Consider the following 15,563-nt stretch of genomic DNA (forward strand, 5'->3'; position numbering starts at 1 on the left):
ATCTGGGGGAACGTTTGTTCACCAGAGCGCCCCAAGGGATGACGAGGTCGAATGGTCACAAACTACTTCAAGATCGTTTCAGGCTGGACATAAGGAAGAACTTCTTTACTGTCCGAGCCCCCAAGGTCTGGAACAGCCTGCCACCGGAGGTGGTTCAAGTGCCTTCATTGAACACCTTCAAGAGCAAACTGGATGCTTATCTTGCTGGGATCCTATGACCCCAGCTGACTTCCTGCCCTTTGGGTAGGGGGCTGGACTCGATCTTCCAAGGTCCCTTCCAGCCTTAATGTCTATGAAATGTAACTTGTAACTGTTCGTGAAACTGACATGAGCTATAGCTTTGTCTTTGGCCTCAAAGACTTGTAACTGTTCGTGAAACTGACATGAGCTATAGCTTTGTCTTTGGCCTCAAAGACAAAGCTATAGCTGTAAGATTAACTGACCTAATGGTTTTTAGCTCAGAGTTTAGCCTTGATGATGATAAAAACTGGATTCAACCACCTGGCCTACCCAGCACATTCCAGGAAAGCACACCTCAAAAAAGCATAGTCAGAGAGATCTAAAGGGGTTGGATTTAGGCGGAATAATGTTAATTTCAAACCTGAAGATGCTGAGTTGTAATCTGCTTGTTTGATAAACCCAAGTTTGGGTAGTAACCTTTTATAATAATTTTTAACACCTTTTAATCCCATAGGGTAACAGCTATAGGGCAAGATTGTGAGTGGCTCTAAAACCAACAGATTAGCATAAGACTAGGTATAAAAAGCACATGCATCAGGTGACCAGCAGGAAGGAGGGAACAGGACGGTAATTACTTTTCCAAGACCGGACCCAGACTCCTGGTGTGAGTGAGGATCCGATCCTGATCAAGGGACCTTCCCCAGTAATCCCTCCGACAGTGTCGATCGGGGATGCCTGACTTCACTGGAATCCCCTGGCGTGCACCTGCCATTGAGGGACTATCGATAAGTTGCCAACCCATGTCTGTCTATCTGTTGTTTTAAACAGCCCAGGGACTGATACCCTCGCAGTGCCCAGCCGGCCTGTGACAGATTGATCTATCTATCCGTTGTTATTATCTGTTGTTATTATTTACTATTAGCTCTTTAATACTGCATTATCTGCTTATCGCATTTATCTTTCTGTTAACTGTTGTGCGTGTATAAGCTATAAATAAATTCGCCATTGCTTTACTCCCAACTCTGCCTCCTCAATCCCGAACCAAACAGCCTAGTGGCTAAATTGATATACTCACAGTACCCAGCTGACCTGTGACAGCCCTAGCCCTGAGCCCACAGAGGGCAGCCCCAAATGCAGGGGGTGGGGGGAGGCGGCGGCGGCACATGCCCCCATGCCTCCCCCAGAGGTGCGTACAGTTGCAGGGAGCTGCGTGTGTGCCCGTGGCTCCATCCCACTTGCAACGGGGTCGCATTCACCACTCTGGCTGGGCAGTGCCTGCTTCTGCCCCACTCCCTCCCTCACCATGGTGGGGCCTCAATCTGCCCCCCCCTCCATGCCCCTTCTCCCACCACAGACTTACTGGCAGGACACTACTCTCCAAGCTGCCCAGCTGCATATTGGCTGTCGGATTGGTATTGGCCAATATGGCCGGTTAATAATTGGCCGCTAGTATCGGCCAAAAAAAAAAAAAATCTTTATCGGTGCACACCTAATTTTAATGACACCATAAGAGTTTTTAGAACAAAATGACATGAAAGATTTTTCTCTCTGTTGAAAAAAAGTCTCGCTTTTGTACCTAGTTTACATGTTAATAAATCAATGGGATAACCACAGGCCTTTTTTAAAGCAGTAGCTCACACTGACTCATTTTAAAGATTTTTAAACATGTTATTTAAATAATTTCAGCACTCTTTAAAACAGGTTCTGTACCATGACAGACAGGATGCCCCTGTCACAGAAGCTGCACAGTGGAGTCAAGTTTCAGGAGACAGCCAGGGAGTGCTGCTTTCTCCACTTCCTAACCTACTTCTTATCAGGTGTAGCTAGGAGCACAAGATACAGAGATTAGCAAGTGATTCAATTCTGCGATATTCAGCTTGAGCTCTTTAAAAGGATCCCATTTTTCAGAGCATATATAGACAAAACTTTCTGAAAAGTCTCATCCTATGAAAATATCTGAAATTGGACACAAGATCACCATGTACTTTGGAAAATTAAGATCCAGTTACTTTCCAAGAGGAAAAAAGGTATAACCTGTAAGAACAACAACAAAACCCCCCCAAAAAACAACAACAAAAAAGACTTTAAGATCACCTTATTATAACTCATGAAATGTTCCATGGGAAGGGAGAAAAATCCTAAATATTAGAACTGATAGCCAGGCACCTGGATTTGGACCTCAGGCTGTCACGGATAATTGCAGTTCCTCCCGCTTAAGTGGATTTACTATATCTAAAGGTCAAGCTGAAAGTACAGATGACCTTGCTAACAAGAAGCAGTTAATGTTTTTAGAAGTATGAAGCAAGAGAAGTAAACCATCACTAATGAGACATAACAGTATTGTCTCCTTCACTAATTGCAAAGGACAGTCAGTTTTGGTTGACATTTCATTTGAAAAATGTATTTTATACGAAAGTGTTTTTACCTAATTTTTAATATGATTCCTAAAGTATCTAGACTGCCAAAACACCTGCATGTCACACAACATTAAATCATATTCATTTGTTTGAATGTGGAGGGTGTCATTAATAAACTGATCAACAAAGTTTTCTACACAGAAAAAGGGACAGAAAGGCACAGCAGAGAGACAAATGAAATGGTGTGGAATCAGGAGCCATTTATCAAACGTTACCACAAACATTTCAGAGCCATTCTACAAGGAGAAAAGAAAAGAGACAAGATGGATGTAAAAGCAGAAACATTCCAAGCTCAAACATTCACTATAGCAAGGCACATTAATAACAGCCTGATGATCAACACAACACTGGTAGCTTCCTTAAGCTATAGAAGGCATGTGAACACCGCAAGCTGTCAGAGGCACAAGAATATTTCTAGGGTCTCCCCCATTATAGGTTTAAAAAAAACTGCCCGAACCAAACACAGTTCACCGTTTCACAAATCAACATCTCCTGTCACATTCACGCATGAACCCCCTCTCACATGCTGCAAGGTGCATGCATCAGCTGGGCTGCATAACACATGCAGTAATGGGACTGGCCACCAGAGGACACTGTGGTGCCTGCTGAGAAGCTCTCATGGTCCACCACTTCCTGCACGTGGGCTGTGGCCAGCAGCCCGGGCACGCTGGGTCGGAGAGGGAAGGCCATCGAGCTGGAATTAGGCACAAACGCGTAGCGGTAGTTTAAAGATTGTTTACTTACACCGAGATGGCAGTGGTGCAGGCTGGAAAACTTGCTTAAGTTGCGGTTACAGACAGGAAAGAAGAGAGGCGGACAAGAGTTCTAAACTCGTGAACTCTAGCCCAATCCGGCTGAAGGCTCTGAACACGCGAGCCTGTCGTCTCAACCGAAGAAAATACTCGTCCGAAAGAGCTCTGAATAAACTCACACGAAGTTTGCTAGGCTCCGTGGGTCTTTCTGCTCACTCATTCACACGAAGTTTGCTAGGCTGCGTGGGTCCAGTTCTTTTGCGTGCGGGAAGGGATACGTCTGGATTGCGCTTGGCGACGGGGAGAGGCTAGAGGTTGATCAGACCTCTGTTGCCTGCTTTAAATGCACTGGGTCCGTGAGGATCCGCAGCGCTTAGAGATCTTCACACAGCGTGAAGCCTCCTCCTCCCTTGTTCGTGGAGTCCTCCAACTTGGGCGGAAACCACTCAAGCCTCTTATACGGCTAGCAAGCCAATCACTAGCCACCACGTGTGAATAATTTAGAACTGGCCAATAATGGGACTCGAATTAGCATACAAATGGCGGGAACTCTTTGCAACGAGCATTTCTGTGCTGCAACAAAGAAATGCACCCTGCAAAGAAAGCTTCAAATTGGCGGGAAATTCTCCCTTGCACCGGGGTTCTCTTTTGCAGCAGAAAACTCCACCGTGCAAGGAAGCTATAATTTAGCGGGAACAATTTAGCAGTGCCGAAGCACACAAAAACAAAAATCACACCCTTTGGGTTGTGACACAAGCAAGCTGTAAAAGCAGGAAAAGCAAGTTAATGTAGCAGGATGTAAAGGCGATGAGACCAATATTGGCGATAGACCAGGAACGAGTCAGGCCCCATATCCCCCTTCACCCACCAGGTCAGTCCCACGTGCCCCAGACATCATATCATCTCTACAGATCTCCAAAGTGCACCTCCAGTTACACTTCCATTTAGCCATCCAGATCTTCCACTCAGACTTTATCCACAAAAAACTCAGCTGTCCTTAGCTTCCTTGGACAATGCCCATCTAGCCCCAATATGCTCTACAGAAAACAGCTGTTTTGACCGTCTTCTAGACCAGTCCGCTTGCTTCCCCCAGGCACTGACCTGCCCCTTTCCCTTTTCCCCATCATCTGCAGGCTCTCCACATTGAGCTCAAAAACTAGATGCCATTCAAGCTCCGAGTCACCTTCATCTTCCAGCTAGAGATCTCACAAACCCTACTGCTCCAACTCCTTTGAACCAGCATTTGCTTGCTCCCCAAAAATCCTACAGACTCCACTCACCTGCTACACTTTGTGCAGCCCCATACATTGAGGTAGGATAGGTGAAATAAGACACATTGGGCCTGAAGACCTCAAAGTAAATATGCCAATGATTTGTAAGAGAGGCACATATGGAGCTGCACAAAAATTGGCCGTTATTATCTTTCTGAAATGTGGATATTTCTTTCTTCACTTGGATACACTGAATGTTATGGGAATCATAATTGGAACAGTACCAGCCAAGAATAAATACGTTATGATCCTATTAGTAAAGAAACTATGAAAGGTTGGCTTCTGCTTGAAATCAGTCGAACAATTCCATATTTCCAAATTAAGTGTATCATGGTTTTGCGGAGAGAAAGCCATCTCTTTTTCTCTCTAGGTTCCAGTAAAACCTGTTCTTTATATAGTTTAGTTGACTGCTATGAAATGCGAAAAATGATTTTCTGGAACCAAATATTATGCATGACATTTTCTCTTTTTTAATATCTATCTTTATAATCTTAAGGAAGGAAATCAGTGGCTTACAGAGTAAGGAAACATAGCATTTTAAAATGAAGACATACTGTACATTATATTTCTCTACTGCTGCAATATTTGGCCCAGACTGCCATGCTTGGACAGATCTTATCGGGTAATAGAAATAAAACAAGATAAAAATCTCATTCTGAAACACAGGACTTTCAGTCTCCTATACCTGATGCCAACAGACTCATCTAGAAGCATGGAGGAGCTCTTTGCTTAACTATGTGAAACAAGAGAAGGATGCACCTTACCAGACAGCCAAATTACTGTATTCATTTGAAACCAAGACACGGTTTTTCCTCCCATTCAATACGAGGAAAAAGAAACCTCATCATAGGATTCAATTATGGCTCAGGGCAGGTGGCTGCTGCAGCTTTGGCTGTGGCTCCAGCCTGGACCCAGAGGAGACTGTGAGGTGCGAGGAGATTGTGGGCAGGAGAAATGCAGAATGGGGAAGGGAAGGAAATGTGGGGGAAATCATCCAGTTTGGGGTAGGGGGAGTACAGGGAAGACTGTACAGAAGCAGGGGAGCCTCTACTCCCTGGCCCTGCTCCATGCCTGAAGACAGAGATGCCATATAGATCAAGCAGTTGTGGGGGGCAGGGGAGGGAGGAGGAGGCACAGCAAGCACCAGGGGAAGCAAGTGGAAGGAGGTGAATTTACAATGGATTTTCGCTCCCCTGATATTTGCTTTTGGCAAAATACCTGACACAAAAAAGGGAAATGCAAGCTCCCACCCAATTCTGCCTGAGGTATATGGAATGACTTCACTGGGATATGAACTAGACCTTCATGGATTACAAAGGGAAAACTATTAAAGTGACCACATGCACACAGTAAGCAAATAAAAAAAAAGAAAAGAAAACTTCTTATTTTCCTCTGCCTAACTGCAACAATAGCAATGTTTGTAACTCAAGTTGGCAAAAATGTTAACAATAAAAGGAATTTCATGTTGACAACATCTGTTCAAGAAACAGATCAGAGCTGGACAAACCCTGTCCTCAACGTTACAGAATGTGATGCATTTTTAAGACTTACATTTGTTGAAGAAACTGCTTTGCCTGCTTTGCTGTATAGTCACACCGCATGGAGCAGAAATGTAACAATGTGTCTGCAGTGCCCACCTTAAGTTCGTATATCGACAGCCACTCCCGTTGACTGGTAGCGAGATGTAGCCTGTAGGTGAAGATACAAAATTGTGAAGCTACTTTTATCTTTCATAAAGCCTTAAACTGCTCATTTTTGTTGAAGACATAATTATCTGGGTGGATCCCCACTTGTTGGGTGGGTCCTTCTCTCATTTACTTGTTGCTGTGACAAAGTATTTAGCAGAATTCAGATTTGTTGGAATCTGACACGGCCATGTAAGTGATTCTGTTAGGGCCTCGAACTAAGACCTCCAAACATCAACCGTACACCTCAGTGCCCACACCACCCCAGCCTCCAGTTGGGAGGGTGGGCAAAAATAGAATAAGGATAAGTATCATAGAAGACACGCTAATGAAATTTAAAATGATCAGCAGAGGATTTCTAACACGGTGGAAAACTACCATACAAAAGAGGAGGAATACTCTCCAACTATCAAGTATTACTGGACATAATTGACAGTAAATACATCACAGAAAACTGCTCTGTGAAGAAAATCCAGATAAAATCAGCCCTCCCCAAAACCCTAATTCTAATGCCCACACAATGCGTTAATGAGGGCTACAACAGGGTTTACAAAAAGGCTGCCTTTGATGTGGTCAGTTTAGAGGAAGTATAGCAGGATGAATGTCATACATAAAGGGGAGCAGGACCCCTCAGCTTTGGGCGAGTTTACACATTCCCAATTGCTTATAGCTGAAGTGGCCAGAAGCACTTCCCTCAGATACAATGACAGTCCTACTCTTATCCTAATCTAGTCAATCACTCAAGACTGCAATGTGCCTTACACAGCATTATATTTTAAGGACCAATACAGATGATGCAGAATACAGCAGTTATTTTATTAGTGCAGCATGTCATACTAATGCTCCAGGGAATGCATTTGTTTCCTCAGTGACTTTTAGATGCAACTGAAGGTCATGATATTGATCTTTAAAGCAGTATATTGTTTAGTGCTTAGGTACAGCAGAATCAGCCTGGCCTCCAGAAGACTAACACTGCACTTGACTGCATCTTACCTGCTTTCATGCCCAGTCCCTAAATTTAAATATATGGGTGTTGAGGCCACCGATCTGTCAAAGGAATGCACCTGACTTACTGCTCATGTAGTCCCAGCTGACCTTCAGGAGACTTGTACAAGCTTTGTTTGCCTTGGCTTAAGCTATTGCTTTAAGTAACTGAATGAGGGTATATTTCCATTTACTGCCTTGCATAGTGTTTCTTTAAATTTGAGCTGAGTCATGAGGCATTGCTCACCTTTATTTTCTCACTAATGAACATACACTGAAAATAGTATGCAGTTTTATAACAAAATGACCGCTACTCTTAAAAAAATATATCAATCTATAGTTACCCACAAACTATATACCAAGAAAAAACGCACATATTTCTGCATCCTCATAAAGGAACTGGATTCTTAGATTGAACATACAATTATAGAAAATTAGGGTTGGAAGGGACATCAGGCCATCCAGTTGAACCCTCTGCTCAAAGCAGGACCAGCCCCAAGTAGATCATCCCAAGCAAAGACTTTGTCTACCCAGATCTTAAAAATCTCCAAAGGTGGAAATTCCACAATCTCTCTGGGTAGCCTGTTCCAGTGCTTGACTACTCTCCTCACAAGAGAGTTTTTCCTAATATCTATCCTAAACTTCCCTTCCTGCAACTTGAGACCATTGCTCCTTGTACTGTCATCTGCCACCATTGAGAACAATCCAGCCTCATCCTTCTTGTAACCCCTTCAGGTAGTTGAAGGCTGCTATTAAATCCCTCCTCAGGCATCTTTTCTCCAGGCTAAATAAGCCAAGTTGCCACAGCCTGTCATAAGTCATGTGCCCCAGCTCCCGCACCATTTTCATTGCCCTCTGCAGGACTCTTTCCAATTTGTCCACATCCTTTCTGTAGTGGGAGGCCCAAAACTGGACACAGTACTCCAGATATGGCCTCACCGGTGCTGAATCGAGGGGAACAATTACTGTGCTCACTGGCAACGATACTACTAAGGCAGTCCAGTATGCTATTAGCCTTCTTCCCAAAAAGGGCACACTGTTGGCTCATATTCAGCCTATTGTCCATTGTAAACTCCAGGTCCTTTTCTGAAGAGCTGATACTTAGCCAGTCAGTCCCCAGCTTGTACCAGCACAGGGATCATTCAAGCTTAAGTGCAGGACTTTGCCCTTGTCCTTATTAAACTTCATGAGATTTCTCTTGGCCCCATTCCTCCAATTTCTTGAGGTCTCTCAGAATCCTAACCCTACACTGCAGTGTATCTATTACTCCATCTAGCTTAGTGTCATCTGAAAAGTTACTAAGATTGTGTACTCCATCCCATCTTCCAGGTTGCTGATGAGGATATTGAACAAAACCGGCCCCAGAACTGACCCCTGGGACACTTCAATTAATACTGGCTGCTAAGCAGACATCAAGCCACTGAATGCTACTCCTTAAGCCTGATGATCCAGCCAGTTTTCTATCCACCTTACAGTCCATTCACCCAACCTGTACCTACTTAGCTTGCTTGCAAGAATGTTTTGGGAGACCATATCAAAAGCCTTGCTAAAGTCAAAGTATATCCTGTCCATTGCTCTTCCCACATCCACAGAGCCAGTCATCTCCTCATAGAAGGCAATTAGGTTGGTTAGGCATGATTTGTCCTTGGTGAATCCATGCTGGTTGTTCCTCATTACCTTCTCCTCCACTAAGTATTTAGAAATGGATTCCTTGAGGACCTGCTCCATGATTTTTCTGGAGATTAAAGTGAGGTTGACCAGTCTGTAGTTTCTTGGATCCTTCTTCTTCCCTTTCTTCAAGATTGGCACTGTATTTGCACTTTTCCAATTATCTAGGCCTTCTCTCGATTGCAGAAGTTTTCAAAGATAACAGCCAGTGGCTCTGTAATCACATCAGCCATCTCCCTTAGCATCCTTGGGTGCACTGGATCCATCTCATGGACTTGTACACATCCAGCTTTTCTAAATAGTCCCTAACCTGTTCTTTTGCCACTACCGGTTGCTCACCTCCTCCCCAAACTATGCTGCCAGGTGCAGTAGTCTGGGAGTTGATTTTGCCCTTGAAAACTGAGGTGAAAAAGGCATTGAGTATATCAGCCTTTTCTACATCATCTGTCACTAACTGCCTCTCCCATTCAACAAGGAACGTACACTTTCCTTATCTGCCTTTTGTTGCTGACATATTTGTAGAAACTCTTCTTGTTACCTTTCACCAGGAAAAAATCTCTTGCTAGCTGCAACTCCAGCTGTGCTTTGGCCTTTCTGATTTTATTCCTGCATGCCCAAGTAATCCTCTTATACTCTTCCCTGGTCATTTGTGGATGCTTCCTCTACTTGTAAGTTTCCTTTTTGTGTTTTAGCTCATTAAAGTGTTCCCTGCTAATCCAAGCTGGTCTTCTGCCATACCTGCTTGTCTTCATGAGCATTGGGATGGTTTGTTCCTGCACCCTCAAGTAAGGTTCCTTTAAAATACAATGTGCTCTCCTGGACTCCTTTTCCCCTTTGATTGGCCTCCCAGGGGATCCTACCCATCTGTTCCCCAAGTCAAAGCTTGAGTTTCTGGAGCCCAGGGTCATTACCCTGCTGCTCTCCTTCTTTCCTTTCCTCAGCCTCCTGAACTCAAATAATCTCGTGGCCACTGCTGCCTGAGTTCCCTCCCATCATACTACACTCCCCACCAATTCTTCTGTTTGTGAGTAGCACTTCCCCGATCTGCTGGCAACACTCCTACTAATGGAGTCCAGTATGCTGATAGACTTCTTCATAATGTCTCCTGCTTGATTTAAAAAATTATGGAATAACAAAATGTGGCACTTCCAATACTGATGTAATGATCCATTTTTCAAAGACAGTGATGAAGTCTCCTAAGCAAATGACAATATATATGACCACCCTGAGTCCTGCATGTCATAGACATTAAAATATATTCCCAAAGCATTATTTTAAATAAAATATTATGTTTACTAATTTCTATTTTCATCTATGGGACGTTAATTGCTAAATATCCTATTATGAAAATATTTTAAGATCCTATAAACTTTCAAAAAATAAGCTGGTTTCTAAAGAAGTATTAAAGGAAAATAAAAACAGAAAAATATCACCTTATTCTTAAATATCTGATCAAATTTGATGAGGTTTGACACATTTCAAACATAGTTCAAACTATGTTATAAAATACATACAGGATATGTTGACTACTATTCAAACCTTGAAGACATTAGGTTCCAATTTTCTACTAATTTAATTATGTAGGCTGGTGATCTAAAGTAGAACACTATATGCCTTATAAATGGATCTATCCAAATTGACATGGTAGATGGGCAATTCATGGGCAGATGGCAGCTCTGGCCACCATTTTCACCATTTTTTTTCACTCCCCTCCCCTTCGCTTGGCTGAAGGTCCACAGCTGATTGGCTAAGGGGGTCACAGCAGGTCCACCCCTTGCCGCTGACTGGCCAAGAAGGCTGCCCTTCATGCAGCCCTGCCCCTCAGGGGTGGGGCTGCACAAAAGGCCACCCTCTCAGCCAATCAGCAATGGAGGGAGCAGCCACCATCTTGGCTGCTCTCCTTTGTGCCGGTGGCTTCTACCCCTGCATCCAGCGGGGTGTGAAGCCAGGCCAAAGCAGCCGCTACCTTACATTAGGGTGCAGCATTTTATTTTTAGTAAGTTTTTCCCCCCAGCGATTACACGCGAAATTGTGGAAACTGCCATTTTTCACAATTCCCACGAAAACTGCGAAATCATGTTTACAGTAGGTTCCTAGCCATAGATAAGGGATGGCCACAAGTAGCACAGTTAGCCTCTCTGTGTAGTATATGGCAGACCAGGGAAGGAGTAGGAAACATAGTAACAGGACAGCAAGCAGAAAGCAGAGCAGCAGATCAAACAGGCAAAATGGATTGGAGTGGCACCCTGGGAGAACTGCGGGACTCACCTTGTGGTATGCCTGCCAAAAAGTGTTTACCATGCTGCTGTAGATAATACTCTATTAAATAAACCAAAAAAAAAAACTTGGTCGAGGGTTTCATATTTTCAAGATTTGTTTTAAATAAATCTACAGGCTTAGATAATAAATCTATATATAGGATTAAAGTTCGGTGAAACAATTTTTCATGGTAATTATAAATAAATTTATTTTTGTTGGACTCATGCAATTAGAGAGAGTACTTTTAAGAAGTCAGCCATTTATCTCCAAACTAATTTCAATTCATATTATTTTGTAGTACAGTACTTCTAATTTCTCTTGTTACAATCTTTAATCTTCTACAGCTGTGAAGATGCTAGTATCAGGAAAATAATTTCAAAATGACTTGATAAATCCCACCCAACCTGTCTTAACTTTTATGAATCTTGTTGTACCTCAAATGCTACTTATAAAATGGTACAATTAATTTCCCCTATCAACAAAATTGATAATTCTTTTAATTCTGTAATAACAATCTTTCCGTGTACCTGAGTACTGCCTCTACCGATAGAAAAAGTTTCTTCACACAAATAAGCAGCAGTTAAATAAGTCTTAATTTTTCACTTTTCTAAGAAAACCTACCTTGTTAAGCCAGCATAACTAAAAAATCAAATATTGCTATTGAATCTGAGAGGAACAATGAAATTGCTTCTTGGGGCCATGGGCAGCATGTCATTCTGAACTAGACTCTTCTGGTGTATCCAGGGTATCACAGGGAATAAACCACTTCTATGCCACCCACACATCACTTGCATTTGGACTAGTTCACTCGTATACATCCTTCAAAATCATACAGTACAAAACTGTACTGTTGAGCTGCACATCAAAAGAAATAAAAGCATTTATTTGAAAACCAAAATATAAGAGGGCACAGGAACCACCCTCCTTAGCAAAAATATCTGTCATTATTTTGATTTCATGCCTTTATTTGCACACTAAATATCAGTTTAACTTCTTCCAAATTTAAGGTGCAAACAGCTGTCAAAAAAAATGAATGTAGAGATTAAAAAACAAACAAATGGCAATAAAAAAAACAAACAACTAACAACAGCATTTGGTAAAAAGCAGCCGAGGAGAGTGATTAAGACAGTGAACAATGGAGTTAGTTCAAAACAAAGTACCATAACACAAGTGACAGAATGAACAATATGGAAACTGAATTTCAACTAGAATTAAGGAGGATATAGATGAAAGAGTCAAGCATCAAGGGAGGGAGAAGCTGAAGTCAGAGAGAGACTGGCATTTTAGCAGGAAAAAACAACAGGTAGAGCAGTCACACTGATCTTAAGAGGTTTGGTGATTGGGTGTCACCTGTCAGAAGAAAAAGGTACCAGTCTTGGCCTTTCCTGCTCTAAGAAGTTCTTAAACATTCCCAAGGGATGTCTTGATTCCAATGAATTCAGTTACAAAACTCCTAGGGATGCGTGGAATGGATTTTATCTTGTATTTCAGAGACAGTTACCAGGAGAACAATCTATGTTGATGCAAGTTACATCTAGGGAATTCTTGCTTTTGAGCTGTGAATAAAAATTAACTATTTAGGGATGACCATTTTTTTTCTATTTTATGAACAGCTTCTTGGTCTCCAATTCAAGGTGGGATAGAGGAAGCCACAGCAGAAAAACACCATTCCCACAGTCTGAAACAATGAATATTGGTATTTAATATACTATACTATACATACTGCTGTACATTTACTCTCACAAACAGAACAGACATTTTAAAAAGTAGAAGCAGAAAAGAATTTGTGGAAGAGAAATAGTTTGAAAAGTCACATCTCGGTAATACAGTGTCTTGGAATACAAAAATATACAGCATTTATTGCCCTGCCATACACTGCCATACACTCAACTACCATATTTACTCGTATAAGATTACCCTGATTATAACACAACCCCGGAATAATTAGATTCTATATATGGAAAATGTATGTTTGATATAATTTTCCAGGTACAGAATCTAATTATTGAAGATCAGTCTTGAATTTGTCCCCTTCCCAGTACTACACCAGGGAAAATAATTTTTTGGGGGGGAGGGGGTGTCAGGTTGGCCCTTTGATTTGACCCCCACAACCTCTGCCTGCAGTGCCCTCCCACCCGCCTTACTGTCAGACCCTGCTCTTCCTGAGCACATAGAAGTCAGGAGCAAATCTGAAAACATTGACCTTGAAATAAACATAGCTATAGAAAAGTACTCATGGACATGGTTCATCCAGAAGTGATGCATTTACCGTATAGTTCATTGGGCTGGGTCCCAGCAGAACCAAACAAGTCACAATTTATATACAGATCAGGTGCAGGACAACCTGGTCTGGTTCCACCTCCTGGGGACAGTGCCAAACTAATCATCAGGGATCCTGGTTTTCCCTGATAAAACATCGCAAATTCTCTGATAAAAAAATAGCTTTGATAAACCCCTCAAAATCTGATTAAAATGAAAGGCTCCTCCCCTGGCAGGAGGTGGTGGCTGCTGCAGTGGAGCAGAGCACAGAGCCTAGTTCCCCTGTAGGCTCAGGTGGGGGTGGGTGGGACTGGCTCCCTCCCGTTGCACACATTCCTAGAGGAAATGGGGGACCCATGCCCCACCAGGGTCTATGCACAGGGTGGGCGTGGGCTGCCTGTTATGGGCTTGAGCTTCTGCCTGCTGCCTTCCCTTGGGGCCTTTGCAGCTCAGCAGGTGTGACCTGATGCTGCAGGGAACAGCAGGGCTGCACAGGGAAGCTCCTTTGCTGCTGTGAGCCTTGCACTGCCCTGGCAATGCATCCCCTGTGCACATGGCAGCGGCGAGGGGCACAACCCCATGCTGCTGCCCCTGCTGCTGCTCAGGGAATCCATATATATGATTTAGGTTTTGAAACTGGGTGCCACTCAATTCACAAAGTTGGGGGGGGGGGCGGTATCTCAAGTCCAGTGAGGGGTTCCTCAAGTCCAAAAAGGTTGAGAACCACTGACCACTGACTTACAGGATACATGTCATCAAGAATCAAGCCTGCAGGTTTGCCTATACCTTCACTTGCTTTCCACCCCTGTAAGTAGCATCTCAGTATAGTGTTAAGATCAAGCACTCTCAACATTCATGCATTTTACTTGCTATGAAATGTGGCGATCAGTCATCTGAGCACTAATTCATTTTTACAATCAGCAGCAGTTTAAATAACTTCCCCCCTCACCTATAATTGTTTTCTACCTAAGTTAAATACAAAAAAGAATGAAACCACTGCACGAAGCTGGTTTAAGCAGTAAGATCCAAATTGAAAATAAACCTTATCAAAGAGCCATCTAGATGACTATTACTTAGTTAAATTAGAACTTGGTTAAAATAGGCTGAATGTAATTCCAGGGTTCTGAATGGAAAGCTCTAGCATGAAATAATCACAACATCCTTGAAAAGTTAATGTACGTGAAAATGCCAAGAGTACGGTTCTGAAAATATCACATCTAATTAACCTAACTTCTACTAGGCAATAAACTTGTTCACCTCATGTATTCCATGCCATCTTTCATCCATGCAAAAACCAATAAGCAAAATGTTAACTTGTGTTCTGAGCAGGAAGAATATATTTAAACACAAATCGCAAAGCAATGCATGCTGCAATTAACCACAACAGTTATTTCAGGAGAAACTGTAGGGTTGTATTTTTTTTTAAATCAGCTCATGAGCTCTCAAGAAAATAACAAGAACTCAAATATATATGTGAAGATTTGACAACACTAGTACAAACACATATTTTTTATTCAGAATGTAAACTATCCCAATAAAACTTGGAACTGACACTTTGTTTTCACATCTGAAAATACAAGTTTAAGATTAAGGGGCACCTATACACTGTCGGGGCCGAGGGGCTGTGGCCAGCAGCCCAGGCACGTGGGCCGGGGAAGTCGGCACGGCCAACTAGAATTAGGCACCGACGCGTGAAGGTTGATTAAAGATTATTTTACTTACACCGTAGATGGTTGCGGTCCAGGCAGGAAAACTTGCTTGGTTACAGTTGTAGACAGAAGAAAAGCTCGAACAATGAGAGCTCTTTAAACCGATACGAGAGTCCGTGCTGTGACTCTCAACGAGCGCGCAGGGCAGGGGTACGTCAAGGATCGTCCGGTGACGGGGAGAGACTCTTGATGGGTGATCAAGCCACCGGTCGGCTCCGAGACACACGCAGAGTTTGCTAGGCTCTACCACGTGGCCCAGAGTTCTCCACGAGATGGATGTGGAGTCCTCCTAAATGAGGTCCTCCCCGGAGATCTCCGACTTGTGCGGAAACTGCTCAAGCCTCTTATACGGCTAGCAAGCCAATTAGTAGACGCCCCG

At 42.9% G+C, this 15,563-nt stretch overlaps 1 protein-coding gene across 1 annotated transcript in view; it reads right to left on the minus strand.

Annotated features, from left to right (window-relative positions):
• Positions 1–15,563, minus strand: part of MRPS5 (mitochondrial ribosomal protein S5) — a 114,088-nt gene that overhangs the window by 92,289 nt on the left and 6,236 nt on the right. The window contains exon 2 of the mRNA XM_006027957.3: positions 6,172–6,309. Within this exon, the coding sequence (XP_006028019.1) occupies positions 6,172–6,309 (138 nt within the window). The remainder of the gene's footprint in view (positions 1–6,171; positions 6,310–15,563) is intronic.

Source organism: Alligator sinensis, unplaced genomic scaffold (genome assembly GCF_000455745.1).
Source record: "Alligator sinensis unplaced genomic scaffold, ASM45574v1 scaffold239_2, whole genome shotgun sequence".
Taxonomy (NCBI): domain Eukaryota; kingdom Metazoa; phylum Chordata; order Crocodylia; family Alligatoridae; genus Alligator; species Alligator sinensis.